The sequence below is a fragment of the Sceloporus undulatus genome, chromosome 5 (assembly GCF_019175285.1).
Source record: "Sceloporus undulatus isolate JIND9_A2432 ecotype Alabama chromosome 5, SceUnd_v1.1, whole genome shotgun sequence".
Classification (NCBI taxonomy): Eukaryota; Metazoa; Chordata; class Lepidosauria; order Squamata; family Phrynosomatidae; genus Sceloporus; species Sceloporus undulatus.
The window spans coordinates 106875521-106896677 of record NC_056526.1 but is presented as its reverse complement, the minus strand read 5'-3'; the positions used below and the strand labels follow the sequence as shown (position 1 = coordinate 106896677).

General features: G+C 38.8%; 2 protein-coding genes across 2 annotated transcripts in view; both read right to left on the bottom strand.

Annotated features, from left to right (window-relative positions):
* Nucleotides 1-14662, bottom strand: part of LOC121930578 (signal peptide, CUB and EGF-like domain-containing protein 1) — a 29465-nt gene extending 14803 nt beyond the window's left edge. Inside the window, exons 1-5 of the mRNA XM_042467099.1 lie at nucleotides 14550-14662; nucleotides 9757-9879; nucleotides 3653-3772; nucleotides 3171-3263; nucleotides 1165-1284 (exon numbers count right to left, since the gene is read on the bottom strand). Of these exons, the coding sequence (XP_042323033.1) occupies nucleotides 1165-1284; nucleotides 3171-3263; nucleotides 3653-3772; nucleotides 9757-9879; nucleotides 14550-14565 (472 nt within the window). The 5' untranslated portion in view covers nucleotides 14566-14662. The remainder of the gene's footprint in view (nucleotides 1-1164; nucleotides 1285-3170; nucleotides 3264-3652; nucleotides 3773-9756; nucleotides 9880-14549) is intronic.
* The window catches only part of LOC121931679 (signal peptide, CUB and EGF-like domain-containing protein 1), a 299857-nt gene that overhangs the window by 73548 nt on the left and 205152 nt on the right, over nucleotides 1-21157 (bottom strand).

Sequence of the window (21157 nt, the reverse complement as noted above, 5' to 3'; positions counted from 1 at the left end):
ATGCCCAGCCCTGACTGAACCCAATATTCAGAAAACACAACCAGCATAAACAAGATAGTTGATAATAAATAACCTGGGCTCCTTTACAATTATCCAACATTTTAGTCAATTGATTTTTTAAAAACAATAATGTAGTTATATATTCCTTCAGTAACACTGGACAATATACTGCCAATGTACTAACTAGTTGCATTGTGTATATATGTTTGATATTCATTAGGCAAGATGCACAGTAGCTACTGGAAACAGTGGCTTGGCAAAGTACATCTTAAAAAAAAGGTTTTTAGTTTTTCTGATCGATAATCCCTATAATGTAATGCTTATTAGACATGACAGGTGTTTTCCTTGCCTACTTGTAACATTTTGACTCCACTTTCATTAAGTTGCCATTATTTACCCCTGCTACTCTATTTTGGTGTGTGTGTGTGTGTGTGTGTGTGTGAGCTAATCTTAATCCAGAATGTAAAACAACCTTTCTTCTTACAACCACATTTCGCTTGCAAAAAATGCTGATCTGCACACAGTAAGGCTATTCACTTAGTAAAGTGGTAGTAAAGCAGGCGGTTCCCACTCACTCTTCCCATTATGTCAGGAAATTGATATTATAAAACCAAATTAATGACCAGATTAATAAAATGCAAAATTGGGGTTACTCTAAACTGGATCTCTAGCTTAACATTAATGTACTATTTTTTACAAACTAGCATAGGGTGAGTTGCTTGGGCATTTTTTTGATTTCAGTCGTAATACTGATAAATTGAGAACTAGCATTGTGGCTAGGGTCAGGGTTAAAGTCAGGGATCAGTTTTCATGTATATGTCTTGTATTTTGTGAGCCTAATGAGAATTCCAGTGTCCCACTACCCGCTGAATGGGACAAACCTATTGACAAGCAGAGTATATAATTTCTGCTTTTCTACATCACAGTTTGCCAAAAAATTGTATAGGGCATTTTTTTTGACCCAGTAACATTACATAGGCTGGAGAAAAAGTGCCCCAATACCAAAAGTAAATTGATTTTGGTGACTTTTTTGTCCTGGCTGGTTTTGTTTGTACAAAATAATCTGGCAGCTAGCTTTTTTTTTTCTGAGCAGAGAAAAATCATCCAAAAACAACTTTTAGTCCTCTTGTGGTTTTCAGTTGTTACATCCTCCCTTCCACATACCTATAACAGCCTGCTGCTTTCCAACATCTTTAATTTTTTCTTTGCTGCGGGGTCTCAAGTGACACTTTGCATCCTTGATTTTAAAACGAGCCTTCTGTTTGATTGGGGCTGCTAGTATATCTGGAGAAAGAAAATAGATCATTATAATTGGTAATGTATTTTATTCTATTTATTCTATTTTAATAGAATAAAGGAGAGTGGCGTTAACTTTAATGCCTTTGTAGTACTCTTTCCCACCACTGTCATAGTTTTCAAAATGTTGATTTATAAGTACCAGTATGATTTTTACAAGAATAATTATTCTTAAATAAAGTATGAGGAAATGGGAAGTGAAAAATATCAGGATGTACTGGGGACAGAAGGAACATTTGTATAACTGAAAAAAATGTCATACTTTTTTGGCGAACAACAGAAGATACAACAACATAAAAGAATAAAGCAGGTTTTAAGAAAAGCCCCTGTGTGAGACTGGGTTTCTGGTGACTGAAACAGAAGGAGCATATTAAAACATGTGAAGACCTGAAAAGAAACTATTGAAATCTAATTTAAGACCCTCTAGGCCACAGAGATGCTCCAGGCTAAGCTAAAGGTAATGAGCTCAGAAAACCCTTTGGAGGGTGATGAAAGTACAGTACTCCTCTTGGATATTCCTTTTCTTAATGCAATAGAAAAATGTAGAGAACAAGAAACACAAATTAATTTTACTTTTTGTACTTCACATTTGATGTTCCATCTCAAACACATGCACTCTGTGCCTTAGCAATAAACACATTTTATGGGTATCACATTCCTGACTTTGTTACAGTAGAAAGTTTAGAAGCAAGAGAATCAATTTTAACAGTTGAACTGCAAGGTTTCACATCTTCCCCAGATGGCAAAAATGAAGCATCAACAGTATCATGGAGCCTGTGGTACCAGCCAAGGCTCTTCCTGCCAGTTGAGGCCACTTGGCACAAATCTTTTTCTGGGTTTGTGGACTGGCTTCTTGGTCCACTGAATTTCTGGGTTGCTTCTGATAGCCTTGTAGAAAATATTTATCAAATTACCCCAAACATTTCATCTACTTAGAAAGATTTCATGGCTCCAACAGAAACATGCACACTCCTCTCCTACACACTTAACTGTGCACATTTCAATTGGCTTATAACATTGTGTCACAAAAATATTTTTAACTCCAGCCATGCCTTCTGTTTATCTCTCATTTTACACATGCAACCCAGAAACAGTAATGTATGTTTTAGTGTTATTAAAACAACAATGACAATTACATAGTTAACTGAACAGTTTTAGAATATTTCCTATGCCTGTACTGGCATTCTCTGACCAGGAAGAAGCTCCATCACACAAAACAAAAACCATCTAATAATTGGATCATTGGTTTTAAGCCTGAAAAGTTATGATGAAAATAAAAGAGGGAGTTAAAGGCTTGCACTTGGTTCTGGTTTTGTGAATCAGACAATTTCGGAATAAACTGTAAGAATCAAAGTAGTTTTGGGGTCACATAAACCTAGTTTTTCCCCTACAGGACTCTGTTGTTTCTGTCTTGGGTAGATGAACAACTGAAATGTATGTATTCTTCAGACAGCACAGGATTTGGAACAGAACAAAAGTCTGAGATGACAGCATGTAGAAGAACCACTGATGCTGGTTCAGTGACTCATTTCCACATAAGCCGTAGCAGAAGATCTTTCAGATCCCTCTCTTCCAGTGTGAACTGGAAGGCTTTTGCAAAGTACAACCTTCTTCCCTAACTAATACCCTGCTAAAGTCAACCAACAGCAGGCCTAATAGTCTTTGCTGGGATTCACTCTAGCAATGGGCATTTCCCTCTGTCTCAGGACTCAAGGAAGAGGAAGGCTGGGATTCAAATTATGCTAGGGAGCAAATGGAAAATCCCAGGCATTTCAATGAGCCTGAGAACCAATAGCTGCATATCCTTCCTGCACAGATATACACCCTACAAGATATAATAAAAGTACACCATCAAATGTTTAAAAACTACTTACCTGCACAATTAGGAAGTGTACTGTTGCGTTTTTGTTGTGACTTGCCCTGTTGTACTGGAACTCCACAACTTACTGAATAACTATTCTCTGAGTCTGAACAAAACAACAACATCAAAAAAATATACTGAGATAATTTAATTCATCTGCACTTTTCTACACCAATTTCTTCCTTTTATAGTACCAAGGAATTTGTTGAGAGAGGTCTCAGATTTATACAGGTAGTTTGGTGACATGTAACTCAATCAGGCAATATGATACCAAAAAAAGATTAGCCATTCCCTCCAGAAAAATTCTGTTTTGTTTTGACACACAAAGCAATACGAATGTAGGGTGGACCTCAGTCAATCAGATCCCTGGCAAATTTATATCAGTTATAGTCTTGAATACAGTACCTTATAATCCAGAGTAAAACTAAGAATCATGAATGAAGCTACAAAAGAACTTAACTCACTTGAAGAAGAAAAAAGAATCACAGTACCAACCTGGAACAAAAAGTGTGTTGGATGGACAAGATAAGAAGCAGCTCTCAATTCCTCCTGATTTGCTACAGACCAACTGAGCCTTTGGAGCTGGTTTGGCATTTGGGAGGCATTTCACCATCTCTGAGAAAATAAAAGTAGGAAATCACTTGTTCAGACAACTGCAGAATCTTGTAATTAAGTTATGAAAGTGGGAGGGGAAAAGACAAAAGGGTGACAAATCTGGCTAAACATGCCTGCGACCCATAAGAAATCCAGGATCTTATGTCATCATTATGTCTCTAAGATTTACATATGTTTTAAGGTTTATATAGGGATAACTACATGTTCCCAATAATTTATAGTATTTTCAGAACACCTTGAGCAAAGAGGAAAAAATGACAGTATTGTTTATTTGTTGCATTTCAGTTCAAATGATATTACTGCCCAAACAGAATTCTTATTTCAAAATATCCCAGTCAGAATAAGAAATGTTAATTAACAATCTATTAATGAAATGACAAATGGTACAGAAAGTATGATTAAGGTACTCAGAGTACAAACCTAAACTCCCTTCCAGTTGATTAGGAATGTGTGGCGATGCCTCTCTGCCAGTGAGGGAGGTATGTATCTCTCCACACAGTCCTTGGCACACCCACAGAAAATGCCACGGGCACACATCTGCCCGCAAGGTACTCCTACCTGTAGTAGTTCCATAGGTAAAAAAACCTCATTTTTAGTGAGTTATCTTGATAACTAGTTACCTTTTGAAGTAATGAGATGGAATGGAGCACTTTTTTTTTGCCAGTTACAGCCATGTCTTGTCATTCACTACATTTCAGTAGAAAGGTAACACATTATTTTCCTATTATTCGTGTGTGTGTGTGTGTGTTTGTGTGTTGTGTATGCTCATTCAGGGAGCATCTGCATTGTAGAAATAATGTGATTTGACACCACTTTAAGTACTGCAGCTACATCTTATGGAATCAAGTGCTGATGCCAAAACTAAAAATCCCAGAATTCTGTAGGATGGAGCCATGACAGTTAAAGTGATATCAGACTGCACTAGTTCCGTAGTGTATATGCACCCCAAGTGTAAGAAATGGAAGAAGCAGGATGAATAATCATATGAGTGGTGGCCTCACACTGCAACCAGAAAGGATTGTTTTGTAATGTCCTATGCATTTCCCCCCAGAATTTATATGGCACAATATGTGAATTTGCCACCTGGTGCAACCAGAGAGCATTTTCTTGTATTTTTCACTGCCACAACAATAGCAGTATCAGTTGATAACAAATAATTTAGTGAATTTCTTCTCATGACAATCAATGGTGGTGGTAAGACAATTTAGTCCATGAAGATCCAGTTCTTCTGATCTCCTGTGGGTAGGCAAAGATGAGTGCACTCCACCTGAGAGTGCACCCTCATTTCTCTCACCCCTCTGAAAGAGCTGAGACCAGCTGCTTTTCTATGTTCTGAATCATCTCTCCATTCCTCCCTTCTCCATTTTAAATGAATGATCCTTTACAGTTTTCTTCCCAATTAGGCAAATTTAACTGAATTTAATTTATTTTTGCCTCAATTCCCTCTAGAGCAATGATTCCTAAAGTGGGTGGTGGTATGCCCCTCCAGGGGGCATTGGAAAGATCCAGGGGGGCAGTGAGGGAAAAGGGGAGCAAGGGGGCCTTCAGTCAAAGTATTGATGCACAAGAAAGACAAGGAGAACCACCAGCCTTTGGGACCATGGAGGGGGGGGGAATGAAGATTGCATGAAACTTCTTCTGAGGGTCCCTTAAAACCACAAGGCAGCCTCACTAATGATTCCATGTGGTGGTGTCTCCTGCTCTTTGCCTGCCCACCCAAGCTCACTCCTTTATCTGCATCTTTCACTGGTGGTGGAGGTGGCAGCTGGGAAACTCTTGCAAGGCTTGGACACAGGGTGTCACTTCTATGGCTCAGAGTGGCACAATTTTGGGACATACTGACCAGAGCAAGGAGTTGGAGCACATGGCAGTGGGGGAGAAGTGGTGACGAAAAGGAACTTTCAAATTTGGGACCCTGCTTAAGCTTTGTGAGCTTTGCTGGGACTTGGCTGGCAGTTGGAGCTGCTCTGATGCTCCTGTTTTCTTTCATAGGGCAGGCTGAGTGAAGAGGTAACAGAAGAAGTAATTGTGTGTGTGTGTGAAACACTTGAAGCTGGGGGAAGACACGTCTCTGGCAAAGGAGACAGAGGAACATCTGGGGTTGATTCTTGGAAGAGTCCTTCACGTTGGAGTAGCTTCTATAGTTAAAATCTCTCCCTTTTCTCATCCATGCCAGTCTCCAGTCCAGGGCATGTGGCTTCTGTATACCACGTACACACACACACTGGCTGTGTCAAGCAACACTCCAGTGAAGAAGGATTGAGCATCCCTCCTCACCAGGGAGAAGCTTCTCCCTTTGTACAACCAAGCAGCTGGCTGAGCAGCAATTGAGAGGCCTCTTGCCTGCACTGGCTTTTGCTGGAGGAGTGGCATGGATGAGTTTTCTCAGTTGCTGTTCATCCAACTTGCTCAGTCGCTACTCCCAGGGTGACCGGATGCAAAGGGAGCAATGGCCAAGATTGGTTGTTCTGAATTTGTAGTAGAACAGTAGACCTAATATCAAGAAATATGCATGGCTGGGGTGTGTGTGCTAGGGTCATTGCCCAAGACTAAGAGGGCAGTAGCCGGAAAAAGTTTGGGAACCACTGCTCTAGTTAGTTACTTTTAAATCAGTGTTTCCCACATTTTGGCCCTCCAGATGTTTTGGACTTTAGCTCCTAGAATTCCTGACTGTTGGCCAAGCTATCTGGGAACTGAAAGCCAACACTTGGAGACCCAAACTTTGACAATCACTCTTTTAAATTCAGCACACACTCTCACTCTCAAATGCAGCACTCAGCCTACAGTCTTCTACTATATCATTTTTGCAACAGAGTAGTAAAGTAGAAACAGAGCTTTGTAGTGGAAGTGAGCCCCACACAAGCATAGGACTGTGCTGCTGGCAATCTTGGCAGCTTTCCGCCTTTCCTCAATAGTAGTTTTGCTGTTGCGGTTATGTTGGCAGCAGCTAGAGATTTGTGGGGCTGCCTGCAGTCTGCAGCAAATGCATCCCTGATCTAGTTTAAGCATGGCTAAGTCTGGATCCAATCCATTACAGCCAATACTGAATATCAGCTTGGGAATATTTGTGGTCACAAGTTTTAACCTTTCCTTGAACATGAACATTTGGAAGAAAAGTTTTCAAATGATGACAGCTCTATTCCCGTAAAGAGTCATAAAACACATAATGTTTACAGCTCAATGTACTGGAAATTTAAGAACTAGCAAAGAGATTTCTATTACAAAGAGTGGTTTCGTTCATAGCCACAAATACTAGAGGAAGATAAAAACATGGATGGAAAAAATATATCTTAGGATATGCAATTAAACCAGACTTTTTATTTTCTTTTGTTCATTTAGTTAACACAAGGGCAACTATGCAAAATTATAATCCATGCCCACATACAATTACATTACTGTGGTTGCTAGAATCCTTTATGCACCAAATATATTAATATAAAGTATTATATGAAACAGTGTGAAGAAGACAAATACTGACCAATTATATTACTAATTGGTTATCATTTATTATCTCTTGCAAATGAAATGCCACAGGTCTGCTATATTGGTTAGAAATGTCATAATCATCTTTTGACTGCAACACCAATAAATGAGACAAGATTATTTATCCCTTTTTATTGTGGCTTGCTCATGTACATTTGAATTTGCTATGTACATTGTTTTCCAAGTATGATGTTAGACCTGAAAAAAAATTAAATTTAAAAAACCTTTTCATATAAAATAAAATTGTAATAAGTTACATTAAATGATGTATGGAATTATGTTATTGTTGCTGTGTGAGTGTGTGTATGTCTCTGTGTTGTTTTAAGGACAGCAGAATCCAAGGAAACAGGGGTGGGGTGAAAAAAGATTCACTTTCCACTGCAACCCCTTGTGTGCCCCCCAAATTGGTTTTGGATGAACTGGAAACCTGCTGATGCTGTTTTCATAGTGATGTGGAGGGCTGTTGGGGAGAGGACTGAGGGGAAGAAAATGCTGAAAGTTTCACTAGAACTAGACTAGTACGTTTGTGCAAATACTTTAAAGATCTTATTCACATTTTTGAACAGTAACCAGTAGGTGTCGCCCGGATCCACAGATCTGAATTCCTTGCACCTCAATTCCTTGTACAGGGAATGTACAAAACTATATAAAATTCGGATTATATTCCAAACAGGTTACTAAGCCAAACCAAAACTTTTGAACCAGCTATGAAGTACATTTCATGCAGATTATTTTCATATACAGTTATGCTTCGAACATAACTGCTATGAAATGAATACAGCAACAAAAGAATAAAAATTACATATTTTAAAAAGAAATATTTTAGTAGTATATTATTGAAGTCAATTAATAATAGGAAAGGAATGGACACATCTTAATAAGGTTGAAAATATTCAAAATAAAATAAACAACGGAAGCTGCACCAAAGCTGCACTCCAGTGCTTAGGAATGGAGCATGGCTTTGGCATGACCTCTGGACTCTTAGGACCCATGCATAATTTAAATAGCATACCTCCAAAGAGACCCAAAGCAGCTTTATTTTGGAAGTCTGTAACAGGCCAGCAACCTAACAATATCGATTACATTGGCCTCTGCTGTGGTGGTATTTCACAACTATGGGCCAAGATCCTGTATGGCAGAGCGCAGTGTACAAGTTTTGCAGGTGGAAATAAGCTGCGTCTCTTCTCTCAATCCCCCTGACTTGCTGTTTGGCTGCTGAAGCTCCCCCAGACCCATCAGTGGCTGCTGGAGAGCTGGGGGAACAGAGGAGCGTCTGGCTATATATCCCCATAGCAAGATGCAGACTGATAACATCATACATTGAGATCCACTGGGCTCTGCTGGAAGATGTTATCATTTTGCATCTGGCCATAAGGACACAGCAAATGCTTTTTTGATCCTCCTTGCTTTCCCTCAGCCACTGAATGGCCATGCGTGGGCAAGGTTGCAGCAGCAGAAGAGTAAGTCTGGGGAAAGTTAGCCATTGCAGAAGGAAGAAGAGAATATCAACCACCACCACAAAGAAACAAAAAGACGTATGTAACCCTACATTGGACCCTCACTTGTGTATGTTACCAACAGGATGCCAGCCAGGATGAGCAATCAGGAGTACTGTGGAGATTTCCTCTTTCTCCTTGTACATGCAAAATCTCCCTTTTCATTTTTGCAGCTAAACACAGTGCAGCATCAATTGCCCTAAACAACATCTTGCAAGCATGATTTGAAGTGAATTTAAACACTCCTCTTTGCTGGAAGCAAAGAGGCAACAACGGATGTATAGGCTGATCAGTGACAGCGGGGAGTCTAGATAATGCCTGGTCTTTTGTTTCACTCTGTTACTTCTTTCTTTGGTCTATGTACTCAAGTCTTTTGCTTCCTTCTTACCTGCAGATGACACTTTCCCTTTTCCTCAATAGATAAGTCTCTTTGTCTAAAAAAGGCATCCATGAGGCTCCAACTCCAACAGTGGATGCCAGCTTATACCCACACATGAGAGCTAGTTTTAGGGACTCTTGTAACCAAGTATAAGTCAACATCTCCCTTACTATCCTATGATGGATTTCCTAAAACAATAAATTAAATGTTTTCTTTTCCCCCTTACAAGAGTATTTCTCCTGTTTCTAACACAAGCTCATATTGCACTAGCTCTAATAAATGCTGCTTAATATAGATACCAACTATCCCTACACTCTTAACCATGTTTAGTAAAATGAAGGAACTGAAGTAATACTGTACCATAGCTGGGTCTGAAAATGAAAAGGGAAGGAAGTGCCATGGAAAGCTGAGAAAAGGGAAAGAGAGAAAAAAACAAAACAAAGCGTGGAAGCTGCAAGGTGATCCAAAGTGATCTTGGCGGTAAATCGACAGGGTTGTATTGCATCTGCACTGGCCAGAAATAAAACTGAAAAATGACCTATAGGCAATTATATGTGGGCATGTACCTTATTTATTTATATTCTCTTCTTCACAAGAGGCAAGGCCTAATTTGAAATGTTACTTACCAACACAATCCTTTTTATTCCAATGCAACTTCTTTCCAGGTGGACATAAACATTCATATGTTCCCATTGTATTAAGGCATCCATAGTCACAGCTCCCATTGCTGATGCTGCATTCATCAATATCTGAAAGTATATTTAAACTGATTAGTATTATATTGTATGGGTAAACTATTATATGCACAAGTTATACTGGAAAATGTGAACGTATATATGAATACTGATATAAGTCACCAGATAAGATATAGTGTCATATATATTATTTGTGAATATCCTTCATTTAATTCAGAACCTGGAAAAGTTAATCTTTTTTACTACAACTCCTAGAATCCTCCAGGCAGGCATCATGACCACTGGTCACCATGATGGGGGGTTTGGGAACTGCAGCCCGAAAAGTAACTACTGAAAGTGACTCACATCTTCATGCTGACTGCTTGAAATAATGAGAGTACATATTTGAGAAATGTATACCAATATAAAATTGAGATGACTGTCATGTCTACTCGCAAATTATTGTAAATCCATTAGGATTCATTGTAATACATCCAAGGTTCCTTGGTGATGTGAGTTAATCTTATCTGATGATAGTTCATACTTGCAAACTATTTATCCATTCTTGTAAGTGAATAAATAAAATGAAGCTGAATCTAGAGAAGACAGGGGTGCTTTTGGTCAGTCAAAATGCAGATCAGGAAGTAGGGACTGAACATGTACTGGATGGGGTTACACCTCCCTTCAGAAGTAGGTTCAGTGTTTCCTGATCCTTGTTCCTAGGTTACTATGGAAGCCAGGAGTGCTTTTGTAATATAAAAGCCAATGTGTTAGCATTGCCTGATCTGTCATAGTAATAAATACAGCCAACTCTGCCAAATACCTTGGTGAAGCAGAAAATGTGCCCCCCCCTTGTGCCCTGAAGGTCTCCCTTGGTCTTGCTAGCTTCAGAGATATGTTTAGTGAGGATGTGGACCAACCCCAGACTACAGAATTTTCTTCCAGAGGGATACTAGATTGATTCCTTCTCTGTTTTCTTCTGCTGGCAGGCAAAGACTTCTCTACCCAGGCAGGCTTTCAGCAGCTGCTTGCCTGATACAGACCAGGGCTGTAAAGGGATAGCTTGGACTATATAATATAATATAATATCGAGCTTTTACCTTAATTTGTGTTTTAAAAGTATGACCAATTTAATTTGTATTTTGATATGCATAATTTATGGTTATCATGGTTAAAGATGCCTAGCATCTGAGACATGGGAGAAAGATGGAATGTAAATCAAATATGTACATAAATGCGTGGGCAGACAGATGATAGATAGGCGGACAGGTAGACAGACTGACAGGCACATAAAGTTAAAATTTTCTACTCAGGGAAGACTAGTGCAAACAAATGACTGATTAAAATTCCCACAAAGGTCTGGGCTGAAGATATAAAGTGCAAAGCAACAGAGAATTACAGAAGTGAGGGGTTACCACATATAAAACCCTTGAATTCTTCAGCCCAGCTGATCTAACTGGGTGGTATGACAGAAGAGACCCTAACAATCACCTACTGGATTCTGTCTGACTGTCTAAAGAGAATAACCAGTACACTGAAATCATCACAAGCCACATCTGCACTGCAGAAATAATGCAGGTTTTAAAGGTAAAGGTAGCCCTTGACACGAATGTCTAGTTGTAATTGACTATAGGGGGTGGTGCTCATCTCCGTTTCTAAGACGAAGAGCCAGCCTTGTCCAAAGACAACTCCAGTGGTAATGTGGCCAGCATGACTCTACTTGCATTTGAATGCTTTCGAACCGCTAGGTTGGCAAAAGCTGGGATCAGTGATAGGAGCTCACCCCATCATGTGGCACTCAGACCTCAAACTGTCAACCTTCTGATCTTCTGATGATCAGAATTGGCGTCTTAACTACTAAGCCACCGCATTCAGGTTGACACCACTTCAACTGCCATGGTTCAGTGCTATGTAAATCTGAGAACTATAGTTTTGTGAGACATTTAGCCTTGTCTGTCAGAGAATTCTGGTGCCTCAACAAACTACATTTCCCAGAATTCCACAGCACTGACCCATGACAGTTAAAGTAGTGTCAATGTGGATTATTTCTGCAGTGTCAATGCAGTCCCAGAAAAAGTTAGTAACCAATCTAACGGACACAAAAGAAATGTCACCTGCTCGGATTTTTTTTGTCCCAATCAATTGTCTAGAGGTTACATTTAGAACCAATTAAACTTACCAGGTTAGCCTCAATGCAGTCCACCATAAAGTGCATTATGCTAGTATAGAGATAGCTAGGGATCATGCTATTCTGGCTAAGTCACAACGGTTTGAAATGGTGCTGTAGCTGGCTTATAATCTTTACCTAAGGATTCCTAGTCACCAACGCCACCTGGGATTCACCAGATAACACCAAATCCAGTACAACCATCTGTCTATGTGAATTTGAATCCATCTACACCTGGCTTGATTGAGATTTACTGCTACACAATTTTTTTCCAGCAGTTGGGGCAGGAGATAAGGGCTGCATAACACCTTACTATGGGCCAGAAGCCAGTTTGTGGGTTTTCAATTTCTACCCCATCAAATATCTGGAAATTCATGTAAATCTCTTCTTGGTAGGCATGAAAGTGGAATATACCACTATTTATTATATTTGCTTTTAACAAATCAGTAACAGTCTAAGGAAATATCTGTAAACCTGTGGCCTTAATAGGAAAGTGTTTCCATTATTTGAAGATTTTCCTTTTAAAGTGGCCCAATAAAATCCCCACCATATTGGTGAGCCTGATTGGAGCCAAAGTGCATTCTGTGTACACAGTCTATATGTGACATTTACAGTGATGAGCTAAAACTAATTAAACTCACTTCTTCTCTTTAAGCAGTCTCTTAAATGTCAGTTCCAGAGTTAACTGCTTCTAAATCAGAAATATACAGTACCCCAAATATTTCATATAAATTAAAATATGTCTATGATGTAATAGAATTGTATTTGAAAATGATGCTTGATTTATTCTGTGTAAATGAGGAGAGAGAATGGAATGGTGGAGTGAATACTGATTGGTGGAATATTTGAGGATATTTGATAAGGCTGGTGATGAGTCCAGTTTGAGTGGGGAGTTAGTCTAGTAGTGTGCACATAGAAAATGGTTTGAGTTAGATTAGGGAGTTTATCGCATCACTAAAAAACCCGGCTTACCTTTCCCATTTTGAATTTTAATTCGGTATGCAACTGGCTCGGTGAATCTTAGCTAACTTCCAACTGGAAGCCGCACTCTGCCACCCTATTTTCAAAATTGGAAAGCTCCCGGTTTTGCAAATCAGCTGGCTGAGCTCGGATTCTAGCCAGAAGTTACGCGGGCTGCACTCAGCTGGTGGCATTGGCAGCAAAATGCATCTGATAATACCCGTCTGCATCCCGAATTAGAATTCAAAATGGAGAAGGTAAGCCGGGGTTTTTAGCGATGCAATAAACTCTTAGGTTTGGATTGAGATAAATGATTGATAAAGGTCTTAGTTAAATAAAGAGGAGCGGGAAAATGTGTGGTGTTTTTAATGTAACCAATAAATAAACTGTTGTGTTATGTTTAGCTTCTGTAATAAATATTTGTTTTTGTTTTTATACAGTTTTGGCCTCTGGAAATGCTATCTATCTGACAGCCTGGATTCAGACATGCTGTCTGCAATGGTAGCACTGAATATAGAGGGGTAGTGTCCATCAAGGATAGAAATTGCATAAATCCACATAGGTATTTTACAGGCATTTAGATGGTCCCCACAGTGTGTCACACAGATGGGACAAGACGAAGTCCTCACACTGTGGCAAAGATAGGGAGCAGGGATCAGAATTAATTTAGGGATCAAATTTGTACAGTGAGGCTGCTTAAATCTCTTTGAACTCAGTGGGAATAAAACAGCCAAAGATCCTCTTTGTCATATTTCTGCCAGTATGGCTGCTTCTGTCATGGTTCCCACTCTGGACACATAAAAATGTTTTTGACATGTTTGTGTCTTTCCTGTATATTGGCCTAACAAGCAATTGAAGTTTGTCCCTTTGGAAGGTACATCACTGCATGGCATGTATACAAACATGGAAAGCACAGCTTTCAGGGCAGCAATCTGCACATATCAAGAGCGATTAAAGAATCACTGCAGTTTCTATATATATAAAATTTATTCGGTCATTGACCAGCAAGAAGAATCACTGCAGATACTATGGAAGGTGCTCCAATAAAGGCACACATGAGCACAAGACAACAGTGATACTTTAAGGAACAGAATACTTGTTTTCACAGAAAGAACTCATGTGTGGTCTTAACAAGATATAAATAGCTTGGAAAAGTAAATTAGATTCTGCACAGTACAACTCAGTGACTGTCCAGAAAGTGGACATATTTGTTTCTGCACAAAATAGTGATGATTAATAAAATATTAGGACTCTAAAGCAGATTAATTATTGCCCACATTAATAATCTAAGTTATAACTATGGTAATTATTTATGTCATTATGCTACTGATAGCAAGTTAAAAAAATACTTGGCAAATCCAAAACAATTTTAAAAAGTGCAATGCAAGTCAATCATAGGACAACATTGTATCTTCCCCTTCTCTCCCCAATAATTAGACTGTCCTTGCAATAATTATTAATTGTAATTATAACCTTCCACATTGTAGTTTAAGGGTCTCACTAAGACTGCTAAACCTCCCATGCCTTTTCTTGCTGCAATTCTGAAATCTTAAAGAAGAACACAGTTCAACACAGAATTACATGTAAAAGTAACACAAAAGACTAAGTCTTTCCAAACCTCCACAGTGTGTCATTCCATACAACGTGTAACCTTTATGACACAGGCATTCAAAACTTCCAGGATAGTTGATACAGGTATGGTCACAGGTCCTTTCAAATGAACATTCATCTATATCTGGATTTAGAGCAAGAAGGGAAAATTCTTGTGAGCAATTGTGCATGTTTGGTCATTGTAATTTAACATTGATATTCAAAATTATCAGTATTTCTGAATAAACTGTCAGATAACCAGTGTTATCTGGCTTGAGTGTGTAGTGGTTTGAACACTGGACTATGACTCTGGAGCCCAGTGTTTGATTCCCCATTTGTTTACTGAAAACCCACTGGGAAAACCACACACTCTCAAATCCAGACAATTCTATGATATATTCACCTTAGGGTCACCATAAATCAGAAATGACTTGAAAGCACACAACAGCTGCATCCACATTGCTGAATTACTCTGTTTTGAAATCACTTTAACTGTCATGGCTCAATGCTATCGAATTCTGGGAACTGTAGTTTGTTGTGGCACTTGGTGTCAAACTGGATTATTTCTTCTGTGTGGATGCAGCCAATGACCATAATTGACAAACTAGGAAGGTATGAGTGAGACATTAGAAGTGCGTACCAGCACTAAAACTGGCTTCCCACAATAAATGTTTACAGATATGTTCCAGCACAAGTAAAGCCAGCTTGCCAGTATATATTTCCATGTGATAGTGTTGCTCCACCAGCCCCCCTCCCAGATTGCCTATATGTGGGGAAAATGTCATATGGAGTGGTACTTAGTTAATTACAAAGTGTGTTGAACCTATAAATGAATAAATTAAAAATAAAAATAAAATGTTGAAACAGACACTTGTTTACACGTTGTCTGGCAGCAATGCATGCGATCACCACAGAGTGTCACCACTGAATCTGTCTTGCATCAGACCCGAAATGTAATTTCAAGTAGTCATTTGCAATCGTTATATTCATAAGACTATTCAACAGCATTACATTTCTATTTGCTTTACAAGACAATTGCCCTACGACAAAATTGACCACATAAATAAATTATGCTTTTCCTAAATATATTTCATATAAAGACTGATACATTGATCTTCCTTTCTAATAGCAGAACCAAATAATTGCCACAACATGGGGAGTCAAAACTAAGAGAAAGGTGGCCTCCTCAAAACCATAATGAGATTTGAACAGAGGACTTTCTGGATTATAAGGCCATACTTCCATCATTTTTATTACTTTAAAATTGTTCTAAATAATAAAATAGAATAAATGGCTATTCATGGTAAAATGGTAGTTCAGTAAAAGGTTAAAACAAGATAATATAAAATACAGATGAAATATAGCTAATAATTGCAGTGTAAAGGATGAGCCTACATTCCATTAAAATCAGTTTGGAACAACTATGTCTTTTAAACTCCTGATTAAAAACAGTCAAATGAAGGTGCTCATGTACACATCCTAGGTAAAACATTTGATAAACTTACTACCTATTATGCCTGACAAGCTAACACATTCCACTAGCAGACAGGTAAACTGGGACCCTGGCATGTACGGGTGCATAGGGACCTTCAAAGAATGTGATCACGGGTACTTTAAATTGTGCCAGGAAACACACTCGCTACAGGTGCAGTTGGTACAGTATTGGTTTTATATGTTTGGAATGAGAAATCAGAAATCTGCATTCTAGTTGATGCTTCCAAACTCTCTTTAAAGGAAGTCCCACACAGAGCATGTTACAGTACTGTAGTGTAGATCTCAACATGGTATGGATGACTATGGTATTGCTTCCTTTAGATAGGAGTGCAGCTGACAAGTCAGCTGAAAACAATTAAAAGTATCTCTGGCAGGTAATGCCAACTGTACTTCCAGATACAGAATTGGGTCCAAGAGAACCTCCAAGTCATAAACCTGGTCTTTCAGGTCAACACCCTCCAACACTTATAGAATCATAGAATCATAGAGTTGGAAGAGACAACAAGGGCCATCCAGTCCAACCCCCTGCCATGCAGGAACTCTCCATCAAAGCATCCCGGACAGATGGTCTCTTCATCCAAATCAGCAAGTTTCCCCACCAAAAGTACTTTCATTTTTATCTAAATTGAGTTTCATTTATCCCAGAACTGCTTCCAGTTAAGTGCTTTCACATCTTCCCTGGTTGGGGAAAATAAGAGGGAGAGACATGTATCATCCACATGCTGACAAGTGTTGGGTCTTCCTTAGAGATATCAGCAGAATTGGATTGTCTGGGGAGAAGCTTGGCACACATGCAGCTCCATTGGTGTGGCCTCATCTGTTTGCATGAACATCATAACACAGGCAGCAAGCATTCAGTGGCCATGGGAAATAACATCCATCACCCACTCCAGGAGCTCAGATCATCCAAGCCAGCTCAGAGACTGCCCTGTTCCTGAATCCAGACTACTCTTCTGTGCACATCTCTGTTGGTTTTGGTTCCCTGGGTTCTGGCTCTTGACTTTCAGATTGCTAATCAACCAACTAACTTCTCATTTATCCAGGTGAACTATGACAATAACGCTTTAGATTAAATCTCTGGTGGTAGTTTTATGTAGATGTGTAAATGCATGAGGTCAAAATAGAGCCTATAGGTACCTTAAAAGCCAATGGCTGTTGGACAGAGCAGGAGTCCCACAGTACAACCTTCTGGGTTCATCTCTCCATAAAGGTAAGTTTAGAGACACTGTAGCACTGTTCCTCACAGTCCCGCACATCTATCTCTGTTGTATTCTGATGTTCCAGGAGAACAACATGATTGATGGTACTGAAGGCCACTGAAAGATCCAGAAAAAAAACCTGAAGGGCACTGAGAGTCCAGAGCCACTTCTGCATCTATTCCCTTCAGTACATCATTCAGCAGAGAAAGCATTATCCTTTCTCCCTCCAAACTAAGCTGAAAACTAAACTGGAAGACAACAAAATGCTGTAGTCCATGTCATCTAAGATTACCTGGTTCTGTAAGATGCAACATTTTCCATTTGTTTACTCAAAATTGTTATATTAAATAATAAGACAACAATGATGCAAAATCAGTTAAAATTGCAGGACACCTGGGAAACTACACAAAACAATTCAGCTCCATCAGCTTCTAGGGACAGACCACTGAAACTATTCCACCATCACTGCATGAACTAAGAATGGCCAATAAATAAAAGTTAATTGCATAATGCTGTAGCCATGGCAGTGGAAATATTTCTACCCTCCCTCCAGCACAAAGATATCTGACTTAGCTTCCACCATCACAGTACTTTCTGCCCTTTACAACCCCAATAGCATTTCTTCCTTCCTCCTATCTCCCTCATACACTGTGTTATTCCGCCAAACATCGCGCAACCTCCATACATATAATTACCACCTCACTCCCCATATACAGTGTTCAGCTTTATATAACCATTTTGGGGAACTTTTCTCTAGTCCATATTGGGAAAATCAATGCTGAAATCAACTTGAACAAGATTAGCTCCCAGCTAAGTGCACTCCTGAAAACGGTATGTACATGCTGGTATATAACTTCAACAATTCCTTATTAATATGGTGGTTACAGGAATAATGGCCCCATACAGGCAGGCCAAAATAAAGCTGCTTTGGGTCACTTTGGAAGTATGCTGTTTAAATGATGTACGCACCCTAAGAGTCCGGAAGGTGCACCAAAGCCATGCTCCAGTCCTAAGGAAATGCTTTGTCTTTCTAGAGCAAATTATTGAATAATCATTGAATAATGCAATAATATAAATTTGTAATATTTAGAAATTCATAATAATTGAGTTTTTAATGAATAGAAATAACTTCAACAGTAGCAAGATATGACTTCAGCCTTTTTAGGATATGAACACAAATGAAATGGAGTGGACAAGAATGGCATACTAGGGAAAGGCTGGCACTTAAAAATGGAATGAACTTCTGTCCTCCAGTGATCCGCAATAAGTAAGAAATTTTCTCTGTTGAGTTTTTTTAAAATGCAAAGAAAATTATACAATTTGAAGTAGGAAAACCATACATTTTCAGGACAGTGACATGCTTCACATTTAAAGTGTTTAATAGTATGCATACATTTAAAACTGTTTTAAATCCACCCACAGCACACTTTAAAAATGTGCACAAATAACTTTAAGTCTTTGGGGACATGTGCCCATTAATACATCCATTTGAAAACTGTCTGGAAAATGCATACTTTTTTCATTTAAAATTATGCATGGAAAAAAATTGTTCAACATGCAACAGAAGGTAAGAAAAGGAGGCAGTCCACAGAAATGAATTAGACAAATCTGCTCATCCCTATTAGTCACACATCCACTTATTACAAGCATATGTATTTAAGTAATGAGTGTACCATATTCATTCTGTAGCTATGGTTGTTTTTATAATAATGGCACTAAAAGAAATGTGTTAACAAAATCCATAAAAAAGCATCCTAAGTATTCACACATACATATCTAGTTAATTTTCTTAACTAGCTCATGAGAGGATAAGCTGGTGAGTACAAATGTGGAACTCTGATTGTGGAAATCTCTCTCAAGGAATATCCGCTCTTTTTAGTTTTCAGTAGGGACCCAAGACAATTGTATTATTTTGCATGGTCTTCAGGCCTTAAAACCAGGCGGTGGCTGCTCTTGCTGTTTTCACTGTGTGTAATTTTACAATTAAATTTAAACCAATTGCTTTAGTCTGTTCTGAAATGTTGTATCTGTTTACTGTGCTGGTCTATGACAATAATAAGGATGAACTAGAACTAGAACTGCATCTGTTTATGTTTAATGTTTTAAATGTATTAATTTCTTGTACAGTACTTCATCTTGAGAGCACTGGATGGCTGAGGAGTGATACATAAATTCTTTAAATAAATATGCAAAGTGAATATTTTTTTTCCTAGTCCCTCCTTTCAGCCATCCTGGTCAGAACTTTAAAGAGCAAGTCAAAATGCCTGTCAGTTTCAAGCATAAGCTCTTTGGTTCACATCCCAGTTCATAGCAATGCCTACTGAGCTACATTCTATGCTCTACATTTTCTGTAGAATCACCAGTCAGTTGTGGAATTCAGCACTGGCCATAGAAAAGGGAAAACTATTTCACCTACTTAAATCTATAGAAAAGGAAGCTTATTATGAGTTAAAGGGAAAACACTGGAATCTCTCTTTCACCCCACTTCAGATTCCAGCACCACTGCTCTCAGTCAACTGCTGATTTCAGCCCGCCTTTTGAGTTATTCAGCTATTTGATTGTCAGTTTTACAAAGCTGTGTCCCTCCTGTCAGTTCTTTTTAACCCTACCTAGTTTCTGCAAACAACAGCTTTAGATTTAACAGTTCTTCTGGTATGAGAGGGCTTCTGGTGTATTTGACTTCACAGAAGTTACCAAATTGATGTCTAGCAATTAACTAAGGTTTATTTTTACATTTCTGCTGATTTCGGGCAGAATGAATTTGAACTATTAGGCCTTGCCTGTCGTAAGAGATGTACATTGTATGGTGGTTACAGATGCAAGTGATATTAGGTCAGCAGTTGAAGGCTATATCTGTGATGCACGACTATACACTAATGGTACAATTATAGATCATATCAATTCTTATTGTAGCTTTTGCAGAAAGCTAAAAAAGTTAGAAAGCAATAATCTTATATTTTAGTAATAATAACAATAACAATAATAATATATTTATTTATTATATTTAATTTATTTAATATATTTATTGGGGATCAAGGCAGGTAACAAAAGAGTTTATCATACACAATCTAAAAACAATAAAACCCACAAAACCCTGACCCAACCCTCCCTCCCAAACTATAAAATTAACATAAAACATTATTAAAATATACAACAATACAACACTACAAAATTATTCTGCAATCCGTGAATGATGAGGAGATATAGTAGGAAGGACAGACAGAGTTGGTTCTGGGCGGTTATCACTCAGGGAAAGTCTGCTGGAAGAGAAAGGTTTTTGTCGCTTTTTAAAAAGCCCCCAATGAGGATAATTGGCGAATGTCTTCCAGCAGGTCATTCCAAGTTTTTGGAGCGGTGACAGAGGAGGACCTCTGGGAGGTCACCGCAAATCTGGTCTTTTTTGGTTGTAAAAGATTTTTCCCGGAGGAACGGAGTGTATGGGAAGGATTATATGGGAGGAGGCGTTCCTTCAAGTAGACTGGACCCAGGCCATGTAGGGCTTTGTAGGTAGTATTGTGGGCTGTGTAAAGGTAAGACGTTTGACATTGAAACTAGGGGCCCAAACAGACAGGCTAAAATAAAACTGCTTTGGGTCACTTTGGAGGCATGTTGTTTAAATGCTGCATGTGTCCTAAGAGTCCAGAAGCCATGCCAAAGCCATGCTCCAGTTCTAAAGACTGGAGCACAGCTTTGGTGTAGCTTTTGGCCTGTTAAGATGCACGTGTCATTCAAACAGCATACCTCCAAAGTGACCCGAAGCAGCTTTATTTTGGCCTGTCTGTTCAGGCCCTAGGTTTCTTAAAATACTTTTAAATAATTTTTATTTTTAAAATAACAAAAGTCTAACACTTAACCAATGGTAGACCCATTGTAAGTAATCAAGGACAATTAAAGCTCCCAAGCTTTGATGTTACTAAGGCCTGTTACAGACTGCCAAAATAAA